The 20052-nt window shown below is 58.0% G+C and overlaps 2 protein-coding genes across 7 annotated transcripts in view; one reads left to right on the forward strand and one right to left on the reverse strand.

Moving 5' to 3' along the window:
- Positions 1 to 1704, forward strand: part of NECAB2 (N-terminal EF-hand calcium binding protein 2) — a 44002-nt gene extending 42298 nt beyond the window's left edge. For all 6 annotated transcript variants that reach the window (XM_043898166.1, XM_043898167.1, XM_043898163.1 and 3 more), the window contains one exon: positions 1217 to 1704. In XM_043898166.1, the coding sequence (XP_043754101.1) occupies positions 1217 to 1245 (29 nt within the window). In that variant the 3' untranslated portion in view covers positions 1246 to 1704. The remainder of the gene's footprint in view (positions 1 to 1216) is intronic.
- A 4832-nt stretch (positions 1705 to 6536) lies between these two features.
- SLC38A8 (solute carrier family 38 member 8) overlaps positions 6537 to 20052 on the reverse strand; it is a 39541-nt gene continuing 26025 nt past the window's right edge. The window contains exons 5-11 of the mRNA XM_043897440.1: positions 19707 to 19808; positions 16545 to 16602; positions 11397 to 11511; positions 10052 to 10199; positions 9471 to 9679; positions 8166 to 8217; positions 6537 to 6705 (exon numbers count right to left, since the gene is read on the reverse strand). Coding sequence (XP_043753375.1) covers positions 6612 to 6705; positions 8166 to 8217; positions 9471 to 9679; positions 10052 to 10199; positions 11397 to 11511; positions 16545 to 16602; positions 19707 to 19808 — 778 coding nt within the window. The 3' untranslated portion in view covers positions 6537 to 6611. The remainder of the gene's footprint in view (positions 6706 to 8165; positions 8218 to 9470; positions 9680 to 10051; positions 10200 to 11396; positions 11512 to 16544; positions 16603 to 19706; positions 19809 to 20052) is intronic.

Consider the following 20052-nt stretch of genomic DNA (forward strand, 5'->3'; position numbering starts at 1 on the left):
TCTACAGATTTGAGAAAACATGACACTCATTACAGTAACTCTAAAAATGATTGTAACATTGAAACAGTACTTAGTATACAAAAAAGTGACAGATGTAGATATGTGTGTGTGTATATATTACATAGTTTATTATATATACATATGTAGCCACCAAGAACTATGGTTCCTATAAAATACTAACAGCCAAATACTAGCATATAAAATCTTGGACAAACTCCAGGAGATGGTGAGGGACAGGGAAGCCTAGTGCAGTCCACGGAGGCACCAAGAGTCAGACACGTCTTGGTGACTGAACAACAACAGGTGTATAAAATGTGAAGTTCCAACATCGTGTGCATTTTTTGGAAATCTAACAAAATCCAAAACCATTTTTGTACCTGTTGAAAGTCAAAGATGCTAAATACCTATGGCCCCTGTTTCCTGTAAAGCCACCCTTGACTGGATAGCACAGCTGGTGAATGAGGGCCTGGCACAGGTAAGACAGTTGTCGTGGCTCTGGGAGGCGGCAGAGGATGTGAACACACCCTTCTACATAATTTAACCCCCATTTCTCCCCCAGCATCACCTTCCCTCCCCCAAGGGTTTCACAGAACTCCACGGCCAAGAAAGAATGTAATGCTCTAACTGGTGAGATAAGTTTCCCCCTCCCTTCCTTGATGTTGGGCTACAGGTGAATTTTAAGGCACACAGGGCCGCCAGTCACACCTGTGAGACTTCGGTGCACACCTTCCTTCTGGGCTGGTGGCTCTAAATGGTGCTCCAGTCTTTGAATGGAGCCCGATCTATACGTTAGCTCCAGAAAATACAGACACGAGAGCAGTTTATTTACAGACCCTTTCCCTTCACGTCTCCTTTAACCAGACGTCAGTTTCTTCTGTCAGGGAATCAGGGGCTCCTCTGTCAAGTCGGCTTTACCAGGCCGCAGTGGAAAGACAAGTTCCCGTCCTGGAAAGTTTACATTTACTTTTTCAAATGGGCATACAGGCATACTGCTCCTTGGGTATGTCACTGGCCACCAGGGGGACAACCAGCAAGCACCCCCGGGGTGCCTTGCTCTGCCTGCCCCCTTCGCTGCCCACAGGCCCGCCCGGCATGGAGCGGGTGCCGGACACGGGGACGGCTGCAGGCATCGCTCTCCTGCCCTGAGCGGAGGCAGGACTTGCTTCCTGCCCCCACAACCACAGCCCGCCCCCATCAACCCCTCTCTCTCCCCCAGCTGCTTGGTGCACCCTGGGCCGTGACTGACCGCCTCCCCGAGGCCCCACAGATGAGTCTGCTGCCCTGCTCCCTCTGACGAAGGATGTCCACTCTTTCCTAGAAACTTGGGTATACTAGCTGTCTTTTCAGTATACTTCCAAATAAGAGTGTCTCTTCCCGCTCTTCAAAGTGAAGGCGCACCCCCTCCCCTGGCACCCCCCCGCCCCACCCTTGGCGGCAGAGCAGCGTCTGAGCTGCCGGGGCCCTGCTGACGCTGGAGGGCGGTGGTGACGGAGGCGGCCCCCCGCCAGCAGACGGCCACGCATGACCAGTCCCCGTCCGCCTCCCGCTCCCTGGTCGCCACTCCTCCACGCGGTAGGGGGCCGAGACCCTGTAGTTCCCCCCTAGGCCGGGGCTGAGCCCGCAGGCGGCGGTAGACCCCACGTAGCAGTGCCCTGCTGGGCCAGCAGCCACCGGGACGAGCACCAAATAAACTCCCATTGTGGAAGCTGTGTGTGTGTGTGTGCCATTTTCTGTGACGGCTGGGGAGGGAATCTACTTTATTACCCTGAAACCTGAGCCAAGTCACCCCACCTCGTGTCGGGGGGGACATTCCAGGTTCCTAGAGGCTGTCACCGCCGAGGGCAGAGGCCAGACCTGACTGGACACAGTCTCTCACTGCACCCTGTGATTTGCTGTCCGGCCACACAGAAGGCCAGGCCCAGACTGCATTCAGACCCGACTCTGGACACTGTGACTTCCCTCTGTCTCCCTGGCCGAGTTGCAGGAGAGCAACAGGACACAGAAGTCTCAGGGGTCAGGAAAGGAGCGTCCCTGCGTCCCTTTCCTGGGGGAGGAGGCAGAACTGCTGGGCACGGGGACTGGGGAGCTGGGGGAGGAGGCAGACGGCCCTGGAGCAGGGTCAGGCGCCCTCACGGCAGGACCAGGTCTGATCTCTGCCGCCCCGTTGGGACCGGTGCTGTCACTAAAGCCGCCACTGCCGGGCGGGGCTCTGCCCAGTCTGCCTCCTCGGGCGGCGGGGGAGCCATGAAGCCCCTGCTCCCCGGGAGGGCCCCCTTGCACCGACTCCCAGGGCTTGACGTTGGTGCCTCATGCAAAACCAGTGCAACCACGGGGCCTGGACGGAAGGGTGAAATGCAAGCTCAAATCCCAGCTGCGTCCCTCAGCCTCCCTCAGCCTCTGTTTTCTTACCTGGGAAGTGGGGGGGGGAGACCCCTCCTCTGGAGACCAGGAGTTGCCTGGCTTGTGCCAAGGCTGCTGCGGGGAGTCCCCGTAAGAACCGCCGCGCACACCCCCAACACATACACCTACCTCCCCGGTGCCCGGGCCGCTCCGAGCTGCTCTGCTGTTTCAGCAACAGTAGTCTTGGGGGTCGGGGCTCTTGGAGGTGCAGCTGAGGAGCCCCCATTACCTGGGCCCGCCCCCCGTCCGAGCCCTCCCGTCACGCAGATCTGTGCTGATTGCTGCCACGGGCACTTGGCACCACCTCCAGTTCTGCACAGGAGGAGCAGGCCCGGAAGAGAGCAGACACCCGCCCACCCGAAAAGGTGCGAGAGCCTCCACTCCCCCTGCCCTCTGGGGCCGGGTGCCCTCGCGGCCTCCTGTGTCGTCCTGGGATGGGCAGGCGGGGAATCTGAGACCCCGACAGAGGCAGCAAACCCGGAGCGCCCAGGGCTGCCGTCTGTGCCCTGCCCAGTGCTCGGACCACCTCCCACCCAGTGTAGGAAGGCGGGGGGCAACGGCCTTGGATTAACACAGGTCCCCCCAATAGCTGGACATGGAGTTGCCACACGACCCCACAGCTCCACACCGGGAGGCCCCAGAGAACTGACACAGTGAAGCAGGGTCCTGCGCCCGTGTGTTCACACGTGAGCCAGAAGGCGGCACACACGTGTGCGTAGTGGGTGAGCAGACTCCTGAGCACCTGTGTGTGCAGCAGACTGCGGGTCAGCCATCAGGAGGGACGACGTCCTGGCCCAGGCTGCGGCACGGTGCCCTCACGGACGTTCTGAGTGAGAGGAGCCGGGCATAGGCAGCCACATCGGTACAACCCCATTCACAGGGAACGTCTGGACGAGTTAAACCCCTAGAAGTGGAAAGCAGCTGAGGGGTTGCAGGGGACTGACCGTGCAGGAAGGGCTTTGGGGACGGGATGCAGAAGGCTCAGCGGTGTGGAGGGGCTCAGCTTCAAATGGTTTATGTTACCTGAATCTCATTTCTTTAAAAAGAAAGTCACAGTCAACTCACTTGCCCAAACACGTTCACCGCCTGTGTTCCTTGTGTCCAGTTCCGGACCTAAGCCTGCCGTGGGAGTGGTGCGGCCACAACTCTGGTGGGCACAGGCCACCCCTCGGGGCTCGGCTGGTCCCCGCGTGGTCCCGCGGGGGCACCTGAGCCACTGGGAGGGCCCTTGTCCAGGATGTGCAGACCCCCTGCAGCCCGGGCCACTCCGAGCAGAACATGTAACCTGGACTGCCCTGTTCACCCTATTCATGGCGGTCACTTGAGACAGAAGGGTCTCTAAACACCAGCACGGGTGTCACCATTGATGGACCAGGACCCTGTGATGGGCCTGGCTCTGTGAGTCTTTCTCAGCTCAGCCTCACAGCTATCCGGGGAGAGAGCGGCTGCCCCAGTTCCAAGAAAGGACACCAGGACTGAGAACCACACTCACAGAGGTTTCCTGGGTCAGTGACCTGAGGTTGAGGGCTGTTCAGAGCAGGGATGGGCCCAGCCAAAGTCACAGGGCTGGTAAGCAGCAGGCGGGGTCAGCCCAAACGTGCCAGACCCAGTAGCCCATGCTAGGACCACCCTGAGCCGGAGCACGCACTCCAGCCCTCCGGACTCCAGCCGCTTCCCTGGTAGAGGGTGCTCGCGGTACGGCAGGGACTCGGACCTGCCCCCGGAGCGCGGACGTCAGCCTCGTGTGTGTCTGCATCCCCGTCCTGCGTGATCACGCCTGATCTGAGGCTCGGTCCTACGACAGCCCCATCCGTGCCCATCAGCGGCGGGATGCTGGTGCCCGGGGCGAATCTCGTCACCCCTCCAGGAGCCCCCCCACCCTTCCAGCATCAGTGTCAGGCCGCCCCTCCCTGCCATCCTCTCCTGCGTTGCAGGGAGCCCACGTGTTTGGCCGTTCCCTTTTCCCCCTGGATCTGTGTTCACCTCCTCATCTCAGCCTCGTTTTTCTGGAAATAAAACCACCATTGCTTGGGTCCCCTGCCAGCTGCTATGCATACAGCATCACCTTTAATTCTCACGTTGCCTCAAACACAGTAATCCTGCTCTGTTTGGCTGGTGGGGAAATGGATTCTTAGGAGAGGTTCCTAATAAACTTCCCAGATCTTGAGAAAGCAAATGGCAGACAGTGTTTGAAACCATAGTCTGGCTCCAAAGCCGCTTATCACACACCATCCCTTTAGGCACGCCCCTCACCTGCCATGCCTTGTTCTTACCCAGGACCCTCCTATCATGGCCCAGCCTCCCGGCCAGCAACCTGGAGCCAAGCATGCAGGGTTAATGTAACTGTTCATCTGCACCAGCTGTGGGTGCTAAACGCTCCATGACCTCACTTTTCAGCTCACGTGCTGGTTCTGAGACCCTCATTCAGGAGGACGCGAGGTGTGGGGGCTGATCAGAGCACCTGGAGAAGGACCCCGTGTCCTTTCACGGGGTCAGAGTCTTCAGGGACAGCCAGGGCACTGGGGGGCAAAGGCCCCTACCCCCAGGGTCAACTAGTTCCCCCGCCTTGGCTATAGCTCAGAAGACGATGGAATTTAACCCCTCATCAGTCCCAACCCAACTCTGAAGCTCACAGGACAGGCGGCCTTGAGGTTCTCAAGCCTCGGTTCCCTCCACCTGTAAAAATGTTTGAAAACTTGTGCCAGGTCCAAGAAACCAGACACAAAAGACCACGTATCGCGTGCGTCCGTTCATACAGAACGTCCGGAATGGGCAAGTCCCTAGAGACAGAATGCAGAGCCACGGTCACCGGGGACCGGAGGAAGGGAGAAACGGGGAGTCAGGGCTGCAGGTCCTGGGTTCCTCTGGGGCTAAAAACGCACGGGAACTGGACACTGGTGACAGTGGCGCCACTCTGCACCCACAGACACCCAGCTGTACACTCTGACCTCGTGGTATGTGAGTTAACATCTCAGGCAGACATCAGTACAGGCGGGCAAGCTGGGAAACAGTCAAGCCACGTAACAGTTCCATCAAGACAACGTCGCACACGCCCGACGTGACGTAACGCGGCCCGGCCACTGCCTACCTGGGGCAGCTGTCCTCAGACGTGAGCCCTCCAGGCGCGGGCACCGCTGGCTTCCGGCGGACGTCCCGGGGCAGAGGAGGAGCGGCTTGAATCCAGCAACGTCCATCCAGGGGTCCCAGGCCCTGGGCGGGCTCAGCACGAGTGAGCACAGTGACTCGACAAGCAGCAGTGGCCAGTCCTCCAGCCCGACCCCGCAGACCCCCGCTGCGCCACGGCTTCAGGTGCGGCTCCCCAGCCCAGAATGGGGGTGGGGTCGGGAGGGACCCACAGAGCAGACAGCACTCCTGGCCTCCAGGCTCTTCTGGTCCAGCCAGTGGGAGGACAGGGGGCTCTCTTTGGGGTCCTCCCCACCAGAGAGAGGCCAACTCTGTGTATACATCTCCTTGGGCCCCCGGTGCCCTGGCCTGAGCACCAACTTGAGTGCCCTGCCCTCCCCAACAGATGGCACCCCAAATCTCCCCAGCAGGTGCCACCCCCAGCCCCCCTGGGCTCTCGTCCACTGAGCCATCCATCACCTCACGTCTTTGACCCCAACACCCCAAAGCAGGGTTCCCTGGACTTCAGCACCTACTCCAAGTTATGGGGTGAACTGTGTCCCCCAGAAACATAAGCTGCAGTTCTAACCCCAGGAAACAGTGAATGTGACCTTACTTGGAAACAGGCTCTTTGCACATCCCAAGTAAGTAACTAAGGTCATATCGAATGAGGACCCTGGGCCCTCTAAGAGGGACACATGGACACACAGGGAGCTGGAGGCTGAGATGGGGGGTGCAGACACCCCAGGAGCGCCACGGTGGCCAGCAGGCACCAGGGCCTGGAGGCGGCAGGCGGGGAGAGGGCGCGCAGCCCTGCCCACACCCTGACCCCAGACTCCCAGGCTCCAGACCGAGAGCTCCCGCCGCTCTGGCCTGAAGCCCCTGGTCTGTGGTCACGTGCAGGGCCTACGCCACCTCTCACCACCACACCAGACACCCCGGGACCCAGCAGAAGCCAGGAGGCGCAGCCTGGGAAGGACGGACGAGTCAGTTTCTCCAGCATCTTTATGAAGAGGTCACATGGTTCTCACGGCCAGATGCAGGCAGCCACAGGGGCCCCCCCGTCCTGCTCGGGCGCGGGCCGCCCCTCACAGCAGCTCCATGATGGCCGCCACCGTGCTCTGCCCGAAGATGAAGGCGCCGACCAGCACGGAGACCACCCCCCAGGCCTCCAGGCAGCACCTGCCGAGTCAACGAACCCACGTCAACCACGCGCTTTACCAGAGTCTCCCACAGAAGAGCCAGACACATGTCAAACGCTCATGGCGTGAAGACCAGTAGAATCACCAATTCGGAAACAATTCCAGTTGCCCTCCCCTTACCTGTAGGGATGGGTTTCTGAGACAACAGGAAATAAAGCACCCCTGCAGTTGAAAAGAAAATTAAACCTCTCACCCCAACTGTTACTTCCTAACCTTATTCCTCCCAGTGCTTCACCAAAAACAGAGAAACGGGGGAGGAAAACACTAGGTTCAAACCCCCTTTTTGCCCCTTTTCCTTGGGGGTGGGGTTGAAGCCTCCTAAAAGTGAGGAAGGAGAAGCCCCAAGTCACACAGATGGGAACAGCGGCTGCGGGGCCAGGGAGGAGGGGACAGAGGTGGCTGGAACTGGTGGCCAAGGCCACATCCTTGCGCTTCATAAGGTAACCAGGAGAGACGGGGCAGACAGCGAGACGAGAGCCGTGATAATAAGATTCCCGCAAAACGGCAGGGATATTTCTAGCCCCATTAACAAAGGCCGCGGGGCCCGTTGTCATGGAAAGACCATCTCCAGTTATGCAGCATCGCAGAGGGGCAGCTCAGTGCCAAGAACACCCACCCGGCTGAAGGGGGGAGTGAGGGAACGTGACGGGGCTGCGGGCTCCTCGGAGCAGCTCTGGAGGATCAGAAGGCCCTAAGGCAGCGCTGAGATTAAAAATCCCCTGAAAGCCCATCAGTAACGGCTCCGTGAACCTGGCCAGAGATGCCACACAAAAGCAGCAACACTTGAAAGAGCGCTACAGGGAACAAACCACGCAGGGGGCCCCCCCTGCAGGCCACTGGGGCTGGTGCTCAACCCAAGTCAGCTTTAGAGGCTTCCAGAAAAACACTTCGCAACCCAGCAGGGAACCCGGCCGAGTCTGCCGCTGTGGGAAGAGCAAGCTTGGGCTCTGTGTGGCCGGAGGAAGGGGAGAAAGAGGCACAGGCCCGCAGGTGGGACCCACGTTCACGGCTGCTGTGACGTGAGCGCATCTTTCTGTATGGGGCTGAGTGGGGGCACCCCACAGTCACCCAACTGGAGCCCATGACCATGACCTCAGGGGGAAAGAGGGTCTACGGGGTGACAGAACCAGCCTGTGCCCACCCTGCCCTGGAGGAGGATGCTCGATTACAGCGCTCCAGCTGCCAGGAAGACCCCAAGTCCACAGACCGCTCCAACCATAGACCACAGCCCTCAGCGTGGAAGGCGGTGACACATGGACTCAGCGGGGCGCTGGCTTGGACCGCCCGGCTCAGCTACCCGTCACTGTGCAGACAAGGGCCCCTCCCAGCCTGGCTGGCAGTTCCCTCCTCGGCAAGACCCCACAGACCTGACCACGTCTCACGCCCCTGGAGCCGAGCCCCGCACACGCCCAGTCGCCACCCTTGCATGCACTCACTCACTTAACTCGGGGTCCGATGGGCTCCACGCTGATCGCACAAATGAGGCACAGACCTGCGGGGGAGAGCTGGGGTCACCACAGCTCTTTGTCTGAACCCAAAGCAACCCTGAGCTCTGCAGGGCTCAGCCAACACCCAGCAGCCCCTAGGGACCCGAGAGGCCAGCAGGGCCTTTGCCCACAGTAGCTCCATGGACTCCCCTGGCCCCTGGCGAGAGGGCAGAGCGCATGGCCCATGGCACCGCTGTGGGGTCCTTGCTCGACACCCCCTAGCGCCGGAGTCTCTCCAGCAACAGTGACAGCCACACTCGTCTCTGGTGAGACGGTGCGAGTCAGGGTCAGGTTGGGGACAGACACCCGGGACGCATCTGACAGCCGCCAGCGCCTGTGTTTTTTTTTTTTTCCCCTTTTTTTTAATGGTGCTGCTGGGACTCGAAGTCAGGCAGCTGGGCCTAATAGAGCCTGTGATCTCTCCCCACTTCCAAGCTTGTCCCAGCCGGTCCTTTTCAGCACAGAAATGGCTGGAGCTAAAAGGCCCCCCACCCAGGACACGAGCGCCAAGCCCATCCTGTGTGTTTAAGATACTGCATGGCTGAGCCCATCTGACTCAGACCAGGGCTGGGGGTGGCGTGGGGGTGGGGGGGTGGCAGAGAGAATGGGATCCCACTCCTGTCTGAAACTGCCTTCCAGCGCCAGGGGCTGCCCAGGTCTGGGGTTTTGGCCCCTGTATGCTCCTCCTCCCTCGGGAGGCCTTGGCTACCCTGCATCTCCCAGGCCGAGAAAATGGTCAGGCCAATTCAACAGGAATTTCACATCATCCTCACTAACACTGAGAAGGTTTCCTAGGAACCCACCAGTAAAGGAAACTGTATTCACCTCCCAGGTTTAGGGGAGAAGGAGGAAGGTGTTTGAGGGGCACCTTTGAACCACACGAGTTTCATGTAGTTGAAAACATTTAAATAAGATAAAATCCTACAGTGAGTGGCAGCCTTGAGAGGGTGACTGAGGTTGACTCAGACCTGCTACATGCTACCTATTCCACATGAGAAGCCTCAGGGCCTCAGTCTTCCCGTCTGTGGGGTGGTTGATAACAGCACCCCGCCTCATATGTCCATCAAGGGCTGTTGAGATATTTAATGAGGGAAGGTGTGCAGAGCCCCGGCCCTGTGCCCGGCTCAGTAAACAGGGCTGGGAGCCATCCTATCTACACGGACTCCCGCCCCCTGCACCCTGACCTCCACGTGGCCTCCCCACGGCGGGGAGCCAGGAAGGACCCGCAGGCGGGCGGCTGGAGGAGCCGGGGCCTCACCTGGGAAGATGAAGATGAAGAAGGAGCTGATGCCGCCGATGATGCTGATGATCTCGCTGAGGTCAGGCAGGAACAGGGCCATGGCGAGCGTCACGGCGACCCAGAGCACAGTCAGCGGCACCCGGACCCATGGCCCCGAGGGCTCGGCCAGGGCCCACGGCCCACAAGCCCCACCACAGCCCCGCCTCCAGAAGTCCTGCATCACCGACCTGGAGGCCACAAACCACGGTGCTCCCACAGGCTCCCACAGGAGCCCCACCCACCGCTGGGTGTCCCAGAGTCCCCCAGCAGCCCCGCACACCCAGCTGGGCTCCCATTCCACACCAGGGCCTCGGTCCCCAGGGACCCCTGCACATGAGCAGCTGACGGGGTTGGGCCTCGCTGGGCGGTCAAGTTTTGGCCAGGGCACCAGGCTCCAGTCCTGACCCCAGCTGGGCCACGCTGGGCAAACCACCCGACTCCCCTGCCCCTTCTCCTCCTCCAGGAAAGGGAGGTGACGACCGTCCCCACGACACACAGGCTGGCATGGTGCCCAGCACATGCCAGTGCTTGATGGACGGGTGTGCCCGAGCTGGCCTCACCTTCCCAGGAAGAGCACGATGGGGTAGGCGGTCACGATGGACACGGCGAACAGGACCCGGGCAACAATGACGACCCCGTCGCTGCCTGGGTAGGACATCAGGATGTCCGCAGACACACCTGTCCCGAAGGTCAGGAAGCCGTACACACCTGTGAGGGCCACAGGGGAACCCAGGAAAGCTGGTGAGAAAAATGCCGGTCCCCCATCTCAACCCCCACACACTGGCAGCACCCACCTCCACCGCCGCTGAGGTTTCCCCTAGGAGCTGACAGAAGGTTCCAGAACCTCCTCAGACTTTCCTGTCCTCAGCCTACAGGATCCTCGGTTCTTCTAACTTCAAGTCCTGCTGGGCAAGACTGTCCCTTGTCCTTCTCCCAAACAGCTCAGGGTTCACATACAAGGTTCCCACTCGGGGGTGGATGGACTGGAAGCACTTTGAATAATACTTTCTGTGCCCTGTTCCCCGACTCTCACAGTACCCGGAGAAGGAAGCTGGCCATGCACCCATTTTCCTGATGGAAAAATCAAGGCCCAGTGTCAACAACTGTCTGGAATAACACAGCTTATTACAGTAGCGGTCAGGTCCCTCCCCCACAACCCAGCACTGCCTCCGGTCTCCGGTCACCTGCCCTGTCCTGAGACCCCACCTCTGCGCTTTGGCTTTCTGCCCGTCCCACGATCCTGCTGGAGAACCTCAATCACAGGGTCCGGCCCAGGGGCCACAGAGCCCTGCTAGACAGAGGTCACCCAGCAAATGTCCAGGCCCCCAACACGTCTGTGGCCACCCTGGGGCTTCCTGAATCAGAGGCTCTGACAGGCCAATGAGAGAGAGAAAGCTGCCGGGCTGGAGGAAAGCAGCCAGGAATCAGCCTGAGCCCGGGCCCCGGGCTGGATGAGCCGCGGGACCTTGGGTGTGGCAGCCCTTCTCTGAGCCACACCTTGCCACCTCCGAAGACCCTCCGCGCCAGTGTGTGGATGTTCAAACCCACTGTATCCCAGAGGGTGTCCTGTAAACCACACCGGATGTAACACTCTGATAGCATCACTCCTGCCATCCTTCCAGACGGGCAGGAGAGGGCATGGGGCGGGTAAGGGCAGGCGGTGGGAGATAGTTGGCCAGGGTTTCTGTCTCAGCTTTCCCACATGAGGTTGGGAGACCCTGGATGAGCCAAGGCAATCCTCTGGGTAGAGTGTCCTCCTCTATGAACCATGGACTCTCCCAGGGGCGTTAGGGACCAAAGACGCACAGGTGCTCAAACCACTTAGTGCTGTGCCCAGGTCACATGTGATTCCAATTTCTCCTGCTGCTCCACCCCCAGGCCCTGGGCACCCCAGGCGGGCCCTACCTGTCAGCGAGTAGACGAGGCAGCAGGCCAGCAAGGACAGCACGGAGACCAGCGCCCAGTGCCCCAGGCTCTGGCGGCGCATGCTGCAGTAGATGGACACAGCGGCTTCGTGACACTGCAAGGGGGGCAGGGTCAGTGGGGCTCCGGCCAGCTGGGCACTAGAATCACCTGGCACCATCTAAAGAGTCTCACTGTCCCAAAATATGAGCAATGACCCAAAAGCCCACCAACCAGCAGAAGGGAAAAGTCAGTCACCAGATGTTCATGCGTGGAATATTACACAGCACTGAAAAGGGTAAACACAACTGCATACCCCGTCACAGAGGCCCTGCGGCTCTGACGTGGAGCAAAAGAAGCCAAAGAAGAAGAATGTTTCCACATATGTGAAGTTAAAAGTTACAAGTCAAACAAGCCAGCACGGGGTCCTCAGTCACCGTACTGTTGATGCTGGGGGCTGTGCTGCGCACGGTGTGACGTGGACCAGACCCCGGCCTTGACCCACGAGGTGACAGGAGCGCCCCCTTCAGGTGTGACAATCAGAAGTGTCTGCAGACATTGCCAGGTGTCCCCTGGGGAGGGGCGCAAAGTTAACCCAGTTGACAGCCCTCATTTATGGTGACAGAGGGCAGAGTAGTGGTATGGGTGGGTGGATGGTGCTCCTGAGGGAGCATTCCGGGGGGCTGATGATGTTCTACGTCCCCACCGGGGTGATGGTTTTGTGGGAGCACACATCCTTATGATTTATACACTTCCTATGTACTATATAGGGGCTTCCCTGGTGGCTCAGAGGTTAAAGCGTCTGCCTGCAATGCAGGAGACCTGGGTTCAATCCCTGGGTCGGGAAGACCCCCTGGAGAAGGAAATGGCAACCCACTCCAGTATTCTTGCCTGGAGAATCCCATGGATGGAGGAGCCTGGTGGGCTACAGACCACGGGGTCACAAAGAGTCGGACATGACTGAGCGACTTCACTTTCACTTTATGTACTATATCACATTTTAAAAAATCTAAAATACATATACCACTGCCAAGAGCCCACCTACGATGTGACGTTCTCAGGGCAGGTCCTGGGCAGCCAGGGAGACCCTGCTGAGCAGCCAGGGAGGAGCTGCTGTTTCTGGATACACCCTGTGGGTTCAGGGAACTTCCCAGGCTCCCGGGACAGGGTTCCGACCATCACGTTCACTTACTCCCTTCCGATCAAAACCTGCACGATGACCGTCTAGGCCTGCCACTTGCCACACTCAAGAGCCCCCTTCACCCACCAAGCTCAGCCCACAGCGGTCCCTCTCCACTGCCTCAGGGCCTGAGCCTGTGCTGTGTGCTCTGCCGGGGCTGTCCCCTTGTCCAGCCAGCTCCTACTCAACCTTCAGGAAAGCCCTTTCCTGCTGGCCCCCACGTGAGCACAGCTGGGCTTGCTGGCTCAGCGTCTGTTGGGTGTGTGGTAGCAGACACACTCGCCTCACTCATCCCCAGTGTGGAGTCTGGCCCCTGGTTGAGGGCCGTCCTGGGATTACTCGATCATCCATCCCTCTTGCCCCCACTGCAGCCGTGAGGCCTCCAGCGCCCAGCCCAGCTCTTCACACTCAGGCCCTCACTGGTCCCCTCGGTGTGAGTCTGGGGTAGCGCCTCAACCAGCCCCACAGCCCCTAGCCTCGTGGAGCACACACTGGGAGTGGCTGGGGCACCTCGGCCGCGGGACTCCTGCTTCCAGCTACAGAGGTGGCGTGCAGCCCAGGGCAAGCCCACCGCACCTTCTACACAGGCGAGCCTCAGGGACCTCCCTGACCTCATGGAAGCCCACTGCAGGCCGGCTCAGCCAGGCGGTGGGCACTTAAATCCCCCCAAAATACAAAAGGGCCCTCGACCAGCAGGCATCAATGCCCTGCCTCCTGCACTCGGGAACCCAGGCCTGGGGAAAAGATGCTTGGTGGTGGCTGGATGGAGCCCTGCCCTCCTCCCTGTGTGTCCCGAGACTCCTGGGTCATGTTCCTCTTGGTCTTATTCGAGGGAATACAACTTCTGAGGGCAGGGCTGTCCTTCTGGGACAGCATCTAGAACAGCGTCTGACCGAGAGCAGGCTGACTAGTCACGAAGTGATGGGGTGTGGGGCAGAGGAGCACGTGGTGCGTAAGAGGTGGAAACAGCCCAGACGTCCCCCAGCTGAAGGATGGGAAAGCAAGCCGTGGACTCGGCAGACAGCGGAGCATCACCAGCCGTGAAAAGGGATGCAGTCCTGACACACACACCACACAGACAATCCTCGAAATCACCATGCAGAGTGGAAGAAGCCAGCTACAGAGGACTATCTACTCTGCACATCCAGAGACACTGAGAAAGATTCTGGTTGCCAGGGACTGGGCGGGGACAAGGTGGGGATGGGAGGTGATGGCTAACAGGTACAAGTTTCTTTGGGGGGGGGCGGTGAGGAAATGTTCTAAAATTGACTGTGGTGATGGCTGCACAACTCTGTGAACATACCAAAGACCTAGGGGTGAGTTGCACCCCATGTAAGTCATATCTCAAAGCTGCTGAGCTGTTTAGAAACAAGAGAAAAGAAGCCATACAGATGGCCAACCGGCACATTAAACGGTGCTCAACAATGGTAACTACCATGAGGTATACCACCTCACACCAGTCAGAACGGCCATCCTCAAAGCCTACAAATAACAAATGCTGGAGAGGGAGTGGAGACAAGGGAACCCCCTACACTGCTGGTGCGAATGTAAGTTGGTACGACCACTACGGAGACCAGTATGGAGGTTCCTTAAAAACCTAAGAATAGAGCTACCATATGATCCAGCAGTTCCACTGCTGGACACGTATCTGGGGGAATGGGACTTGAAAAGATACACGCACCCCAACGTCCACTGCAGCACTATTCGCAATAGCCAAGACATGGAAGCAGCCTAAGTGTCCACTGACAGAGGAATGGAGAAAGATATGGTGTACGGACGTGCGATGGACTGTTACTCAGCCATAAAAAGGAATGAAATAATGCCATTTGAAACAACATATAAGAACCTAGAGATTATCATACTAAGAAAGACAAATATCATGATATCACTTATATGTGGAATCTTTAAGAAAAAAAAAACAGAGAGATACAAATGAACTTATTTCCAAAACAGAAACAGACTCACAGACATAGAAAACAAACTTCTAGTTACCAGAGGGGAAAGGGTGGTGGGGGATAAATTAGGGCTTTGGGACTAACATACACACACTACTGCATATACAACAGATAACCCACAAGGATCTACTTATAGCACAGGCAACTCTACTTGGTATTTTGTAACAACCTATAAAGGAAGAGAATCTGAAAAAGAACATACATATACATATATTCAGTTAGCAGAATCACGGTGCTATACATCTGAAACTAACATGATATCATAAGTCAATCATGCTTCAATTAAAACAAAACAAAGGAGAAGTATTACATGTGGCCAGGGTGGCTGGGGCAAAGTCTCACCCCAACCCCTGCTCCCCACAAGCCCCTTTCTGATTCTGCAAAGGTGGGAGGGGGGTCCCCATTGCTAAGTGTGTGGGGAAGGGTATGGTTGAACTGAGGCAGAACTCCTGATGACGACAGGGACTCCCCACTTCCCTGTACGGCCCTGCCCTACCCCTCACCCTCCTCCCTTCCACCTTCCCCTACATCTAGTCCCCCAACCCCCAGATTCCCAACTGCACAAGCTGGATCCTAGCAGCCCCTTCCTTGGCCTCAGCAACTGGTCCTCAGCCCCACCCCCACCCTGCAATCCACATCTTTCTCCTAACTCCCTGTCTCTGCATCCCGTGTCCCTGGAAACTGCAGCCCAGGCCTCGGTTGCTAGGAGAATCAGATGAGGGAGCCAAGGCAAAGGTGAGGGGGGCACCCCCTCCAAGCATCTGGAAAGCGGCCCCCCTCCCCTCCGCTGGCGCGAGCCCGCTACACCATATGGTGCTCGGGCAGCCGAGAGAGGGCTGGTTAAACTCCATCCAGACAGTTGACAGCAAAATCATCACTTTACATCTTTCAAAATATTGGGTGTGTAGGACGAAACGTGAGAAATCCTGTATGCGGCTTGCTAAGTCCCAGAAGCGATAAAACAACTCATTTATAAAAAAGAGAAATGGAAGTGTTTCAGGATTTTTTTCCCCCCAAGAAATGGTTCTCAGAGAAGACACAAGATGAAGAACAGAAAGAGGAGCTGATGGATGGGTAAGTGGAGAAGACATTGGGGCTAGGAAGCTGAGACCCCATCAGTCCTGAGCCCCTCTGTCTTATGAACATGCTTCCACATGGGGTGGTTTTGTTGTCAGTGTGGTGGGTAGGTGGTTGTCTTTAGGAGAGAGGCAAATCTTTCCAAAATAAGCAATGGAAAAAGGGGGTCAGCTGCCACCTGCAGCGAGACTGAGGAACCCCGAGAGACCAGAAGGCAGGGAACAGAGCCCGACCCCCCACTACAGCCATCTCCAGCCTCTCGCCAAGCACCCACCTCACCCAGACCTTAGAAGCTCTCCAGCCTGGGACCCCTCCCCTCCGTGGATCTCCAATGGAAGCATCTCCCTGCACCTGCCACCTCCCACACATTCCTCAAGACTCCTCTTAGGCATCAGCGCCTGGCAAAGAGCATCTCTGAATCTGCCCCCCGCCCCAGAGCTGCAGCAGAAGCTCCCCCACTAGATTACACACACAAAAGCCCTCACTCCATGACACTCTATCAAATTCTACATATCCTGCCCAGCACCCGCTCCTGGACACCTTCTTACCCTCCTAGCCTGCAAGCCTCCAGCCCCTGTGGCAGAATCCACCTGCAGGAAGGCGGCTCTGGGTCCCCAGGTGGGGCGACACTGCCACCAGAACTTTGCAAAGGAGGGCACAGGTTCCGGACCCCCACACTCGACCTCAGACCCAACAAATGAGCTGCTGCTGGTGGTGGTGGTCTGTGGAGCCAGTTCCCAAGTTGAACTGAGAAATTCAGAGCTCTCTGAGCCCAGATGCCAACCCATAGGCACGGTCCCCTAGAGACAGCCTGGTTCATCCCGAAACACATTTGCAAACCTCCCCCACCCCTGACAGGGAGGCAACTTGCCCCCAAGGGAGCAGGCAGTCACCACAGCCTGCAAATGCTGCCCTCCTCAACACAGACGCCAAGGTTACCTGAAATCCAAAACAGATGGTGGGGAAGACACTAAATACAGAGGTCCAGGAGGAGGGACTGTAAAGAGATGAAAATGGGCGTTTGTCACAAAAAGTTAAACTCAAAACAACGTTCAACTTAAAGACGAGTTTTAATAATACAAGCAAGTTGTAACGAAGCATGACTCTAAGGCAGATTTTAATAACCACGTCCACTCCAGGGTTGAGGGGTGGCAGAAGCTGCATGTAAAGTGCTGCACTTTTAAATACATCTGCGCTGACGTTTCACAACTTGACAGTCTCCACGCAGGCAGAATGTGGGCAGGACATGACTAGGAGGAACTCCCAGCCTCCTTGGAGGCTGCCTGTCCCCAGTGAGGTTAGGGGCTGGGGGTGCGGGGGCAGGGCACAGGCAACATCCAAACAGACCCCAATAGGACAAGGATGGTTTGATCTCTAAGCAGCCTAAGAGAACTGAGGGGTGCATGGGGCAGACTCTTGAGGTCAAACACTCTCAGTGGCCCCCAGTGGGTGGCCCTCCAGCTTCCATTTCAAGCAGCTCCAGGTTCTGGCCTCCAGCAGATTTGGGGACACACAGTTGTGGGGGCATAAATAGCACCCACTACACAACCAGGGTTTCCTGGCTGTGCTAGAATAATGGTCCCCAAAGATTCCCCCGTCCTAATCCTGGGAACCTGGGAGTTTGTGACCTTATAACCTACAAGGGACTCTGCAGGTGTGATGAAGGTCAGGACTCTGAGATGGGAGATGACCCCAGATTATCTAGGCCCCATATATCATAATGATTCTTGCCATCAGAAAACCTTCCCCAGCTGTGGTCAGAGGGAGATGTGACCGCAGAAGCAAGATCAGAGAGATGGAACCTTGCTGGCTGTGAAGACTGTGGAGGGGCCACGAGCCAAGGAAAGTGGGTACCCCTAGGAACTGGGAAAGGCCAGGAGATGGATTCTTGTCTAGACCTCCCGAAAGAACACAGCATGGCTGACCCCTCGCGTTCAGCCCAGTGAGACTGGACTTCTGACATCAGAAGATAATATGCTTGTGTAGTTTTGAGTCACTGTGTTTGGCAGTAACTTGCTACAGCAGCCACAGGAGGCTTGCCCAGTGGCATCTCCCTTCTGCGCCGTGTTTCCGGCTGACTCTTAACTCTGGGTGCAGCCCGGGGCTCCCCCCAGCCGAGCCCCGCCTTCCCAGACCTTCCTCAACAGCATTGTCAGCAGACGGCCGGCTTCTCAGAGCCCACGTTTCCGCTGCCCCATCTGCCTGCCTGCATCCTCTGGGCCATGCGCACTGTCCCCTCCTGTTCCTGTGGGTGGTGCCATCTGCACTCCAGCCCTGGAGGATGCACCTCCAGGGCACGAGACCCTCCCCTGAGTGGACCCAGGGCCGCAGGTCAGCAGGGGATCCAGCCCTCTCCTGCCAGGTTCCCTGCTCTGTTGGACTACCCCATCAGTGTAGGGGCGTGTGGGGGCCACTGAGCCCCGACTCCTGCCCACTCCTCTCCTCCCCTGCTCAGAAGACCTCTCTCCCGACCCCAATCCACCTGGGCCTTATCCCCAACTCCTGCCCTGACGAGACTCAGCCACATCAAGACTGGCCTCTGTGGCTAAATCCAGCGCCAGGGCTCAGTCCCATGTGACCCAGGAGCAGTGGTGGTGAACACTCTAAAATTCCTGAAATTTTGCTCACTGACCTCTGAGATCCAGCTTCTATCATCATCTGTCCTGGGCTTATAGTGACCGCCCCCACCCCCAAATTTATATCCCCTGGGAATCTCAGAATGAAACTTTATTTGGAAAAAGGGTCTTTGTAGATATAACTGGTTAAATTAAGACGAGGTCATACTGGAGCAGGCTGGGAGCTGATCCATCGATTGGTGCCCTTAAGGGAAGAGAAAACACATACCCAGGGAGAGCCGTGTCAGGATGGCGCTGAGGCTGGAGTGAAGCGCCTGCAGGCCAAGGAGCGCCAAAGAGGGCTGGCAACTCAGGACACTGAAGGGGCAGCAAGGACCCTCCTCAGAGCCTCCTGAGGCAGCGCAACCCTGCTGACACCTTCATATTCAGTTTCTAGCTTCCAGAACCAAGGGGAGGCATTTCTGCTGCTTTCAGCCTCCCAGTTTGTGGTAGAACAAGCAGCTCCAGGAGGCGAACAGTGCTCCCGACTTGCCATTCCTCTCCTGGGCCCCCAGGACCGGGTGGAGGACCACTGGCTGTTACAGTTTTCACACAGCCCTTGCATGCCACCTCTGGGCTGACATTTCTCCTTCCAGCCGGGGCCTCTCTGAACTCCAATCTGACAGCTCCCCGATGCCTTTAGTGTCTCAAAGCCTTTCCCACCTAACATGTCCCCACCAAAACCCTCCCTCAGCCACCTGCTCCTCCCCATCCCACACAGTCCAGGAAGCAGCATGGCCCTCCGTCCCCCTGCTCAAAGCTCAGAGTCACCCCAGACTGTCCTCTCTCTCCTGCTCCACCTCTGATCTATTCTCCAGGAGGGCCCACACCCTGCAGGCCAAGGAGCACCAAAGAGCGCTGGCAGCTCAGGACACTGAGGCGGCAGGAAGGACCTGCCCCTCCTGGATTTGTGGGGCCACGTGCAAAACGAACATGCTGGTCCTTGTTCAGGAGCCATGAAGAATCTCAAGATGGTGACAGCAGGGTGTTAAACCAAGGGCGGGGCCCTTCTGAGCCTGGGACCTGGGTGACGTCACAGGTCACAGGCCCCTGGAGCTGGCCTGCCACCAGATTTGATTTCAAGGCCGGGCTGTGATCAAAACCCTGACATGGCTTCCATGCAAAACGGCAATCCTCCCGGCAGCTCCAAATCCCTACAGGACTCCTCCACTTCTGGCCTCGCTCAGGCCTCTCTGGCCTCCGCATCTTGCTGGCTGGTTCTGCTGCTTCCATGCTGTGGGGCACATCTGCAACAGCCCAGGAGCCCCCGGCTGACGGGGTATGTAGTTCTTCCGTGTCCCTCACCCTGTCCTCACTAGCAGCAGCTGAGTGGTTCTGAACAAGGAAAGGAGCTTTTGCTGAGCTCTACCACATCAGAGACCTGAAGAATTTCATGAGACGAGCCAGGGCTCTGTGCAAACCACGGAGGGTGGGTAAGTTGCCCTCGCCCCTCGCAGAAGCCCCCGGAAGCCATCCCCAGACCCACCTGGACGCCAGGCGGGGCTCACGGGCGAGGTCTTGGGGCCTGAGGTAGTACTGTGCCACGATGACCAGGGCCAGGTAGCAGGCGGCCAGGGTGCCTAGGATGCTAACACAAGAGAGTGCGGCATCAGGGGGCGACCATGGTGAGGCAGCGCCTGGGGAGCCATACAGAGCAGGTCTCGGAGTGAGCTCGGCCCACACTGGCAAGGGGTCGGGCAAGTTCTTCCTGTCTGGGCCCCAATTATCTGTACAATGGGGACAGCAGGAAGGGCATTCCAGGCGGGGACACCCTCATGCCAAGCAGCGGGACCTGTGAGGCTGTGATCACTACAGGCACCCCTCCTCTCCAG

The sequence above is a fragment of the Cervus elaphus genome, chromosome 4, assembly GCF_910594005.1.
Source record: "Cervus elaphus chromosome 4, mCerEla1.1, whole genome shotgun sequence".
Taxonomy (NCBI): Eukaryota; Metazoa; Chordata; class Mammalia; order Artiodactyla; family Cervidae; genus Cervus; species Cervus elaphus.